We start from the raw sequence: 12,918 nt of genomic DNA on the forward strand, positions 1-12,918 counted from the left end.
ATTTTTATCCTTCCTCGAAATGATGAACACAGCAAATGTATTTCTGAAAGAAAAACAAGGAAATGCAGGGCAACCTTTTCTCATACAAGAACAGAGGAAGGGAAACATTGAGGGTGGTGGACAGGAAGGGAAGATGTACCACCCATCAGTGCTGTCAAAATATCTTAAAAGGACAATGTTCTTTTCTCTTTCCCTGTTCTCAGGCTGGGTTACTGACGAGAGTACAGACGGAATGCTTTAATGAAGACTGCAGAGGCACTGGTCAATTAATTGAACTTTATTTCAATTAGCTTGCTCTCATCCAAGCCTGATCCAACCATACAAACCCATGAGTGAGGTTATTTTGTGCATCAAAAAAAGTTTAATTATGATCTAGAAATTTAAAAACCACTGTTTTAAGGTGTTTTTTTTAAACCAACTTGGAAATTGGAAGGATAGAAAGAATATTTTGAAATAGTTCAGGCCCAGACAGAATTGTGAATTTCAGTCTGGGCTTCCACTTCAGAGTGGATAAAAGACAATCCTCAATGTAATCATTGTTAACTGTGAACTTGTTCAGGAGTAAATGAAGTTTCACTGTCAGTTCATAATGAGGATGTAGATTGGGCATTGAACAGAACAAAGGACAAGTACCACAGGTGACAGAAGGGCCATTTTCAAAGTATCAATGTCTTAAAAGGAACATGACTTGGCTTTTTGGAGGGATGAAGCAAGGGAGGGATTGAGTGAGTAATTGACTTAAGTGACTTTCATCTTTAGAACTATTTTATCTGTACCTATTTTTAATCTTTGTGTTTTATCTAACAACTTTATCATGGCTTTTCCTTGATAACTTGCAGCAATAGTTGCACAATAAACTAACCTTTGAATTTCTTTAAAACTAAAGCTTTTCTGCTAGCTATTTTAAAATTGGAACACTAACAAAAATGGAGCTAAACGAGCTACATTACTTCATAGGGCATGGACCATGCTGTGGACATGCCTGGTGCTTTTGACAGGTATAGTTTTCATATATTATTGAATTTATCATTTCAAAATAAAGTCTCATTTCAAATGTTGTTTTGCACCTATAGTCTTGAGTGAGAATGATTTAAAAGTCCCTAAGATTTAGCTGCTCTGAAAAAGACAGTTCACTACTGGCAGTTACTGCATTTTTCTTAGCAGTATGTAAGCTTTAAGGCTGGAAATTTTCAGTAGTTTTATCTTAAACACTTTGTTTTAGAAGTTTTCTGATGTTAAGAACAAACCACTTCCCAGAGGTTAAGCTTCCAGCAACAACACCTTAGTCTGCACTTAAACACTCAATCACAATTCAGGATATTAGAGCTTCCAGCGAGTTATTTAATTGTCCACCACCATTCACGACTGGATGTGGCAGGACTGCAGAGTTAGACCTGGGATTTGATGGTTGTGGAATCGCTTAGCTCTATCACTTGCTTCTTATGTTGTTTGGCATGCTAGTGGTCCTGTTTTTCAGCTGGTGCAGTTCCTGACATGCCCTCCTGCACTCTCCATTGAACCAGGGTTGGTCCCCTTGCTTGATGATAAAGGTAGAGGGGGGGTATGCAAGGCCTTGAGCTTACAGATTGTGTTGGAATACAATTCTGCTGATGATGGCCCAAAGTGCCTCATGGATTACCAGTCTTGAGTTAATAGATCTGTTCAAAAGTCTCTCTGATTTAGCACGGTGATAGTGTCACACAACACAATGACTCACTAGTGTGTGAAAATGCAACATCTTTTTGATATTCTATTACTATGCAAAAATTAGTTTAACTAAATCGCTGCTTAATGATACATATCAGTGAAACATCAATTTATTTCATCTGCAGGCAGACTGTGACTTCTAAAATATATGAGAAAATTCTCATATTTATGAGGGATGATGCTTAATTTTACACCCTAGGTTATGCAAGTAAGTACAAGTCCCAGCAAGTTAAATTTTTGAAATGGTCATTTATGAAAATGATATCAATGATTCCCAACCTGTTCTTGGTACATAAAATCAAATAACATCACAGTACAAAGGATGAGGCTGTTAGTCCATCGAGCCTCAACCTTCACTACTTTGGTGGTGCAGTCAGTGTAGATTGCTTCTTCGTTATAAAACCCACCTAATTAATTTCTATTATGCTTAACAAATCTCAGTGTAAAGTTGTTTCTAATTTTGGTGCTGGCTGTAAATTATTGCCTTCTAGTTAACTGGACTCATCAATTCTCACCTTAATGTACTTAATCAATATATGTTTCGCATTCTCTCTGAAAATATTCTCTCTTTAATATATGCATGTTTTATAAAGGCAGCTGTCGTCTTTAGCACTGTTCATGCATAGTCAGGGAAATTGGAGAATTTTTGTCAAGTATGAATCGAAAGGCCCAGGCTGGGGACGGGGTCAAATCCCATTACATCAGATGGTGGAATTTAAATTCAATCAAGAAATCTGGACCACAAAGCCTGTCTCAGTACTGGAGACCATGAAACTATCACAAATTGTTGTAAAGATCCACCTGGTTCATAAATATCCTTTACAGAAAGGAATCAGCCATCCTCACCCAGTCTTGTTTACATGTCACTCCAATCCCACAGCAATGTATTTGACTCTTGACTGCCCACTGACCTGACACAGCAAGCCACTCATTTCCACATATGAGAATATTCTCTCAATTTGGGAAGGGACCTGACCCCTTACTAGCACTGTCCACATCCCATGAAAGAATAAAGAGACTTGCTTTTCCCTTTAAGGCAGCTGTTCACTCAAGCCAGTCAAAGTTGAACTGCCGTTTGGTGGAGAAATAATGTGGGTGACAAGGTGGTTGTAAATTTCTAGGTTCATAAAGTGGAAAGCAATCCACACACAAGTGTAGGCTGTGCCCCTTCCAGACTGCAAAGTTTCACTGCTGTAAATTATTACTGGTTGATTTCATCAAGGTTAATTACAAGGCATTTGCTGTCAGGCTAAAACCTCAAATTCGCAAATTCATACAGATATAAGAGACTGCTGGTAACACACGCCAATTTAGGGTGCACTACTTCTACAATATAGATTAGCTGAATCCAGCATATTTGCATATACATTAACATGCACACAGCTGTGCACAGAAACACAGAGAGCTCCCTGTCCTTCTTGAAAGAAGGAAAGACCACCTCAGTGTACTACCTTACACTGTCAGCTGTGATTATGAGTTTATGGCTTGGAGTGGTGTTTGAACCAATAATCTCCTGACTCAGCAATCCTATCAACAGTCAGCCTGATGGCATTTTACTTCAGATGTTCTCAGATAGAAAGGGGCCCTGTCTAAATTGTCTGCAAGGATTCCATTTGAAACAGTACCAGTGACTTGAATATATTCAACATGTTTATAGCAGAAACATACTGTCTGAAGTGTGTTGAAGCCTATGTACCTCACAAACATTTTAGATTTTTACATAGCCTTATTCAAAACAGCTCTCCAATTTTCTCTCTTTCTCTCTTGCAGACACTGGATCTTGTTGAGGTGTAGTTCTATGCCACCAATTTGCCTTCAGTACCTTGCTTACACGGCCATTGTCTATCCGAGTCCAAAACCAGGCATTTCTACTAGTACGAGACATACAGCCAAGCTTATTATTGTCCTTACTCAATACACACACACACACAAAATCTTCCAATAGGGGACACAGAGAGTGATCAGGACAAGAATCCATGGTTTATTTTCCCCATATTTAGATCGCAGAGACAGAGACAAGTTGTGAAAGTCTTATTGCTATAACAGCTGAGTTTAGTTTGTTCGTCATGGACAAGAATCAAACTTATACTCTCTCAGCATAAAGATTAGCAGTGTACATCACTGACATCTTCATTCACTAGATCATCTGAATAGCCTGACTGCATTGCTTAGATAAAGATTTCTGCTTCACTATAAACTGATGGTAAGCAATGAGTGATAGAGATTTGCCCAAAACCATGAAAGATCTAGGGCATTGTAAGTTTCCGAAGACACATACAAAAAGGAATAATCGCAAGAGTGAGAGGACAAAATCACCTTCAACTATTTGATCAATGACTTTCCCACCATCATAAGGTCAGAGGAGGGATGCTCACCGATGATTGCACAATGTTTAGAACAATCCAAGATAACATCCAGACTTGGTCTGCTTAGTGTCAGGTAAGAACAATCTCAACCAAGAAAGAGTTTAACCATCTTACCTTGAACACCAATGGTGTTTCCATTTCTGAATTCTCCACTATCAACATTCTGGGAGGTTACCATTGACCAGAAACTCAACTGGACCAGCCAGATAAATATTGTGGCTATAAGAAGTAGACACAAGCTAGCAGTTTTGCATCAAGTAACTTGTCTCCTGTTTTCCCTAAGTCTGTCCACCATTAACAAGCCACAAGTGCAATATAATACTCTCCATCTGCCCAGATGGTGTCACTCCAACAACTCTCAAGAAGCTCCACATTTCCTAGGACAAAACAGCCTGCTTTACTGGTACCCCATCCACCACTTTCAACACTCACTCCCTTTACAGATACACAGTGGCAACAGCACATACCATTCACAATAAACAATGCAGCAAGCTCCTTTGATGTTCCCCCTCCACACTCTTGACCTCTACCACTTAGAAGGGCAATGACAATAGATGCACAGGAATCCCATCACTTGCAATTACCCCTCAAAGTCATACACCGCTACTTCAGTTTCGCTGGGTCAAAATCCTGGACCTTCCTTCTTAACAGCTATGTCTGTATCTACACCTGAGGACTGCAGTGGTTCAAGCCAACAGCTCACCACCACCTTCTCAAGGTCAATTAGAGATGGGCAAGCCAGTGATGTCCACATGAGCAAGAGAAAAAAAAAACATTTTCGACATTATCCTACCTGGAACAGATTAGATGTGCTTGTTTCCAAAGATGATGATGCAGAGTTGCTTGTGGTATTTGGAGGAGGTGATCCTTCCAACCAGGAGATCTTTAATGGGTTACTTGTTAGCCCAGTCTCATTTTTAAAAGCAAGTTCCTATTCAAAATAAATCGTGGATTAGTTGACATTGATAATTTTTGGAGTTGATGTACAAGCCTGTAATGAGGACACTTAAATCACTGATCATTTTCCCACAAGAGATCTATGTATCAGGCCCAAATACCCTCCCCACTGCGGCACTGAACATGCAAGCAAGATATGTTTAGTTCTCCATCACAGCATGACTTCCCAGTGAGGGAGTGGCGTTTTCAGGACACTGCTGCACACAATCTCAGAACAGAGTTACATATTTAAAACAGAGATGAGAAAGAACTTATATACTCAGAGGGTTGTGAATTCTTTACCACAGAGGGCTGTGAAACGGGGTCATTAGGTGTATTCAAGGCTGAAAGAAACAGATTTTTAATCAGTAAGGGAATCCATGGTTATATGTTTCAGTAGCAGAGTGGATTGATGATTATCAGAGCAGCCATGATTGGGGTTAGCACTGCTGCCTCATACTGCCAGGGACGTGGGTTCAATTCTAGCCTCAGGCGACTGTTTGTGTGGAGTTTGTACGTTCTCACCATGTCTGCATGAGTTTCTTCCAGATGCTCCGGTTTCCATCCAGACATGTGCAGGTCAGATGGATTGGCCATGCTAAATTGCCGTAGTGTCTGGGGTTGTGCAGACTGGGTGGATCAGCCATGGGAATGCAGGATTACAGGAATAGGGTAGGTTTTGGTGGGATACTCCTCAGAGGGTCAATGTGGACTCAATGGGCCAAATGACCTGCTTCCACACTGTAGGAATTCAATGATTCTATCTCAGAGATTGGCACAGCAGACTCGGGCTTTCTTCTGCTCTTATACTTGGAAACTTAGCAGAGTTTTAATAAATTATTAAATTGACCCTCCCCTCTGTTACAGCTTTGTATTTGCTCTACTGGTGAGTGCATTGTCAGAACTCAAAACATTCACTCACTTTATCTGAAGTCAAATACATTATGCGGCAATGGACTTCAGTCTCTGATCTTATCATCTTAAGACAAAATAGCACCGCTATCAAGAATAAGTTTTAAAATAATAGAAAATAGGGTCACTTTATGGTCAATGTAAAAATTAGGATTTAGTTTGTGCTAATCAATCTGATTTGCCATATTGATGCTTCGAACTGACAGCAAAGTAGAATAGGCTGCGATGTCACCCATGATCAATCAGCACTTGTCATCCCATATGGTCTGGAAGGATACCTGAGACCTAGTGGAACAAGGAGCAGGTAATAGATATTTTAAATAGGGGTTAATTGAGTGTGAATTGGTTGTATAAACATGGGAAACTAGTAAACAGTGCAGTGAGCGTTTTACAAAGTATGGCTAGTTGAAATAAAGCTCATACCACAAGTGGGGACGTGGAATCTGCTCGAAACCATTGATCTTCTGGTGTAAAACTGCACTTGCTGTTTTAAGACGCTTATAAAAGGTGTCACTGGGCTCGCCTGCAAAAAGATTACTTTGGACTGCAGCCTAGCAAAAGTCAGTGTATATAGAAAACAAAAACGAGGAGGGGGACATTGAGAGCATCTCCTCATCATTCAGTTTAGTGCAGCGGTGTCCAGACGACAGCCTGTAGGGATCATGCAAACAGTTTGACTGGCAGTTTGTACCATGAGCCCAGACAAACTAAGTCTTACATGTTTTAATACATTTAATATATAGCTTTCTCTAGCAGGAATTAATTAGACTTAGAAGTCTGGAAAGGCACAGGCAGGTCTGGCAGCATTTGTGGAGAGAAAGCAAAGTTAACATGACAATTTCAGTGACCCATCTTCACCACGTTCTGAGTTCTGACGAAGACTCACTAGACTTGCAATGTTAACACTACTTTCCCTCCACAGATGCTGCCATATCTGCTGAGTTTCTCCAGCAATTTGTTTTTGTCTCAGATTTTCAACATCCACAGTTCTTTGTTTTATTTTTGAGGTTTAGAAAGTGTTATTTATTGTACTAATATCTGATTAATAGTAGGGGGGAATTAGTGAGAACAAAGTTTATATGTCTCTACCCACCTCTTACCAAGAACTTCACCACCATTCCTGGGCTCTGGTGTGCACAGGCATTTGAGCTGGGACACAAACTACCAGGCCCATGTTCATTTTATGTCCTGTATGTGTCCCTCAGCAACATGGAGACAGGCTGACTGAATACCTGTGTGCCACCAAGCTCTGATGCAGTCAAATTGATAGCAGTCTCTTCACCTGAAAGTATTACCAGTTTAAGCTGACAAATATGTTACATATTCATTCTTTGCTTTGTATTTTTTTCTTCCCCTTCTTTCCCAGGAGTGCCAACTTGCTTCAGCTTTGCTACTCAGGTGCCACCAGTTCTCTCCTCCCTTCTCCAAGTGACTTCTTCCATAGTGACAGTGGGCAAGATACTGGTCCACAAAAACATCTAGAGTGCAGCCTCATTCTGTGTTCAGTGCAGGGGAGGGGCTTGCCAGGTGCAATACCAGGTATACCTAAAAATATGCCAACCTGATGAAGCGATCAAACAGTACAAGCAGCATGTGATTGAGCTAAGCGATTCCACAGCCAACGGATCAGATCTAAGCTCTGCAGTCCTGACGCATCTAGTTGTTATTGGTGGTGGATAATTATACAACTCACTGGTGGAGGAGGCTCCCCATCCTCAATGACGAAGGGCCCAGCACATCAGTGCAAAAGATAAAACAGGAGCTTTTGCAGCAATTTTCAGCCAGAAGTGGCAAGTGAATGATTCATCGTGACCTCTTCCAGTGGTCCACAGCATTACAGATACCAGTCTTCAGCCAATTCATTTCATTCTACATGATGAGGCACTGGATACTGTAAAGGCTATATACCCTGACAACATTCCAGAAATAGTACTGAAGACTTGTGCTCCAGGACTTACTGCACCCCTAATCAAGCTTTTGCAGAACAGCTACAATACTGGCATATACTCGACAATATGGAAAATTGCCCAGGTATGTTCTCTACACAAAAAGCAGGACAAGTTCAATCTGGCTAATTGTCATCAACAGTGCTATGAAGCAGTACTTGCTCAGTGATGCCCAGTTTAGGTTCTGCCAGGGCCACTCAGTTCCTGACCTCATTACTTGGTTCTAACATGGATAAAAGAGTTGAATTCCAGGGGTGAGGTGAAAGTGACAGCCGTTGACATCAATGTTGCATTTGACTGAGTGTAGCATTAAAGAGCCCTAGCAAAACTGAAGCAATGGGTATCAGGAGGCAAACTCTCCAGTAGTTGGAGAAATACCTGACACGTAGAAAGATTATAGGGGATGTTGGAGGTCAGTCATCTCAGCTCCAGAACATCTCTACAGGAGTTCCTCAAGGTAGTGTCCTAGGCCCACCCATCTTCAGCTCCTTTACCAATGACCTTCCCTCAGTCATAAGGTCAGAAGTGGAGATGTTCACCAATGACTGCACATTGTTCAGCACAATTCGTGACTCCTCAGATACCGATGCAGTCCATGTTCAAATGCAAAAAGATCTGGACAATGTTTGGGCTTGGGCTGAAAAGTGATAAGTAACATTCATGCCACACAAGTGCCAGGTAATGACCATCCCCAATAAGAGAAAGTCTAACTCCTGCCCCATGACATTCAATGGTGTTACCATTACTGAATCCCCCATTATCAACATCTGGGGGTTACCACTGACCAGAAACTTAACTGGACTCACTGGATTCAACTGGACTCACTGTGGCTACATGCTCAGTTCAGAATCTAGGAATAATGCCGTAAGTAGCTCACCTCCTGACTGAAACAAGCCTGTTAACCATCTACAAGGTACAAGTCATGAGTGTGGTGGAATGCTTTCCACTTGCCTGGATGAGTGCAGCTCCAACAATACTCAAGAAGCTTGACACCATCCAGGACAAAGCAGCTCACTTGAATGGCACCTCATCCACAAACATTTACTTCTTCTACCATCTACACTTAGCAGCAACTACTTTACCATGTCCTGTAGAAATTCGCCAAAGATCCTTAGACAGTATCTTCCCAACCCACAACCACTTCCATTTAGTAGAACAAGGGCAGCAGTTACCTGGAACACCACCACCTGTAACTTTCCCTCTAAGCTACACACCATCCTGACCTGGAAATATATTGCCATTCCTTCACTGTCTCTGGGTCAAAATCGTGGAATTTCCTCCCTATAGCACATGGACTGCAGCAATTCAAGAAGGAAGCTCACCACCACTTTCTCAAGGGCAGCTAGGAATGGGCAATAAATGCTGACCCAGCCAGTAAAGTTCACATCCCACAAGTGAACAGGAAAAACTTACAGACCATTTTACTTAGGATCACGATATTTGACGGAGGAACCTTGGTTGATCTATGTTTCTCTCTCCACCATAAACCAAGGAAAGCAAAGCTTTTGTCAGCGTCTCTCTGGCTGAGATCTTAGCACAAGCCTGTTGCTCAGCCTGATATCTTCTGGCCTGTGTGGCACAGATAACCTACTGACTGAGGCATCTGATAGGTGTTGAGGATGGGAAGGTTATAGGAAAACTACACAGATCACATTGGAAAGGTAGGTATGCAATACTCACAGCAGTCTTGGTTGAGGAGAATTCCACGATAGCGGAGCCTTTCTTTTTACTGGATATGAGCAAGTTCAAAACCTCACCATACTGTACAAAGAAATATCCCTTGATTAGTATCTGATACCAATTCTGTTGGATTACTCTCAGCACAGAGCACCAGCCTGTGCCAGTTTTGGACTTTACAGCATTTACTCAACAGCACTTATCATTTAGTTATATACATACAGCATAACTCCAAGCTAGAGGCAAAAAACATGCAGGCAAACAGTTAAACAGAACATGTATTCAAAACAATGACAAATGCCTGACAGTGTAACAGGTTCTAGTTAGTAATATTATTTTATATGAATTGTTAACGTTTTGAATCGGCACTAATTCCAATACTTCTTGCATTGCTGTCTTAACTGTCGTTGTACTCACTGGGAGGGACAGAGGACGAGATAGGGGAGAAAGTAAGTATGGTGCTAAAAGAGAAGGAAAGGATTTCAAAGACAAAAACAAATGTAGCACTTCAGATGTTATATCATTCTTTCCATGAGACGATAGTCAGCACTGCACCTTTTGCCTTCACAGGAAATCATTAGTGTCAGAGTGGTCTCCAACTGTGGAGAGTTTAGGACGGAAGGGGAAGGAAATTTCTAGCGCGAAGGGGGACCGTACTGAATTCTTTCATTTGATTTATTTGTTTTGTGCTCTCCAGTCACTAACCTCCTGCTCATTATCCCACCCCTTGAAATTCTTGACCTTAGAACACAGCCGCATCTTGTTAACATCGATGCACACTCGCAGGTCAAGCCTTGAAAGAAATGGGAGTGCAGCAGAAGAATAATTTTGTATCGGCTGGTACCTGGAAACTGATAACCATAGGTATGAGAAAAATTGGGAGGCTCGGTATCTTTTGTTCAATAGGTGACAGCACTCTGCCCATCTTGCAGTGGCTGATGGGTATTTTATATGACACTTTATTTCTAGAAGGTAACTGATTAAAGCATTACATTGAAACTGCAATGGACAGGGTCTTTGCCACCCATTACAATTTTCTCAGGTGCCCATTAGTTCCTCATTGCACATCAGATCTCAGTACCTTTTTATGTTTGTTGACATAGACATGATATTTCTGATATTCAGTATATCATATACTCTATGCAATGGATGTCGAACACTGTCCTTCAAACACAGGAACTAGAAACCCCGGGGCTGTAGTATTTGAAAGAAAGGTCTGAAAGTCAACATGAGACTGAAACATTTGGTTGACTTTTTTCCTTACTCTCTTTTTCTACTACATTTCTCTGGGACAGTGTTCTATGGTACTCAATTCACTTTTGTGCCAACATAGGGCTCTGCAAACCATATAATTACAGATGGGTCATGTCTGAGCCTAAGATAATGCTCACTCAATGTCCATATGGAGACATGTTCTACAAGTGGATGTGGAAAGGTGTCAGATTCCTACCCTTCCTTTGAGCTTGTGGTCACTGACCTGGCATAACAGCATGTAGTGTGTTTACCCAGCACTGAACAAAGAAAGCCTCCTTTTCATACCATATGGCCATGAACTCTGGGAGGTCTATTGGGACCTAGCTTCTTAATTAGAGTGGGAACATTTCAGGAAGTTCAAAACTGGATGGTAGAAGGTAGGGGGTGCTTAAAGATCAGGCCAAAATATGAAAATAGACTTCAAAAGTTCAGTGCTTGGAAAATTCACACTTGGACAGTTACCAACCTGAAAATGCTTACAAGAGGTGTATAGCTTTCAAATAAGATGAAATCATACAAAAATCTGAGTGTGATTTTCTTACCGAATGGCTTGCAGAGGAGTTCAGCAGTAGGATTAACCTTTTAGATTATTTTTAAAATACATCACACTGCTAAGCCCAAGTTATTATGAAAAAGCCACTATCCCTCGTGGATAATAGGTTCTTTGCCAGACTCCAACATGCATACCATTCTACAGTTTGTGACAAGATATAAATTTTACTGGTCCCCATGATAACAAGATAACAACCAATTTGATAAAGTCTAATTGTTCAGCTTACAAATGAATTGACTGGACTGCATTATTTTAAAATTCAATATTAGGTATCCAATTATTTCATTTAAGATAATAATGATATACATCTTAATCTCATCGTTTCATACTCTTATTCCCACGACACCAATTTCTCAAAGCTGCTAAAATCTGCAGTTATGATATCTTGTAAGGAAAATTTTCAATCTCCCATTTGAGAGCTGCTGCTTCCAAATGGAGGTTATCATGGAGCCATGCATTCAAATACTTTAACAATGTACTAATTTATATTTCTCAATACTTATTACTTTGTCCCTTTTTGCTTTGCTGTCATAACTGTGGAGGTATCACTGATGATTGCACAGTCAAGTCAATTAAAGACCCCACAACATAACTCAAAGCTGTGAATGCCAACTCTATTTTCAACAACAGCCTCAATTTAGTTTGATCAGAGTTCCCTTGAAAGAGAAAAAAAAAATCTTTTCTGACTGCAGTGAATTTATGAACTGAAACTAAAAGCAATGATCGCCTGCTACATTTCAGACTGAGGTTAAAGATCTGGATTTCTCCCCCGTCAACTCTAACCATTCAACATGAACCAGTTCTCTGTCACGGTCACAATTTGACGGCACAGTAGTTCGACTGACTGGTTACCAACCCAGAGGTTTAGAATTCAAATCCTACCAGGACAAGCTGTAACGTTTAATGCAACAAAAGCAAACATTTATGGGTGGGGCATCAGGAAAAATGGTCAGATTATTCAGAAATTGGCTCACAAACATCTTTTCATGCTTTAAAGGGGAAAATGACTAAACATGAGGAAGAAAAGAACAAAAAGATAGGCTGATACGGTTAAAAGGTGGTGGCTGGAACGAAATATACACGGAATATAAGTAGTACCAAATTGGCAAAATGGCTTTACAGTTACATTGGTAAGTAACTGTAGATGAGTAGCATGGATTTAAAAACCTGAAGGGATGCCTAAATTGCTTTAAGCTTCTTTGTCAATAAAAGAGGGCTACTATCTGAACTGACAAACTTGAGTCTATGCTCAGAGGTGGTATGCGGGAACGGCAGGATGGAGGCTGCGGGGTTGGCAGTTAAGACTTTTTAAAATCCTGTTGGTCTCAAATCCTCCTGAATGGAAAATTCTTGAGAACAACTTACCTTCTTCAAAATTGACAGGAGGTATTCATGAGAGTAGCCACCATTTGATTCGTCATCCTTCTTACACTTCCATTTCAGCTAACAAAGAGAAAAGGAATAGATCAACATAGTTAATAGGAACTGCCAATGCTGGAGAATCTGAGATAACACGGTGTAGAGCTGGATGAACACAGCAGGCCAAGCAGCATCAGACGAGCTGGAA

The 12,918-nt window shown here is 40.7% G+C and overlaps 1 protein-coding gene across 1 annotated transcript in view; it reads right to left on the reverse strand.

Annotated features, from left to right (window-relative positions):
* Nucleotides 1-4,857: 4,857 nt before the first annotated feature.
* The window catches only part of dnajc17 (DnaJ (Hsp40) homolog, subfamily C, member 17), a 49,828-nt gene continuing 41,767 nt past the window's right edge, over nt 4,858-12,918 (reverse strand). Inside the window, exons 8-10 of the mRNA XM_048600466.1 lie at nt 12,717-12,794; nt 9,548-9,628; nt 4,858-5,004 (exon numbers count right to left, since the gene is read on the reverse strand). Coding sequence (XP_048456423.1) covers nt 4,858-5,004; nt 9,548-9,628; nt 12,717-12,794 — 306 coding nt within the window. The remainder of the gene's footprint in view (nt 5,005-9,547; nt 9,629-12,716; nt 12,795-12,918) is intronic.

This window comes from Rhincodon typus, chromosome 8 (genome assembly GCF_021869965.1).
Source record: "Rhincodon typus isolate 14 chromosome 8, sRhiTyp1.1, whole genome shotgun sequence".
NCBI lineage: Eukaryota > Metazoa > Chordata > Chondrichthyes > Orectolobiformes > Rhincodontidae > Rhincodon > Rhincodon typus.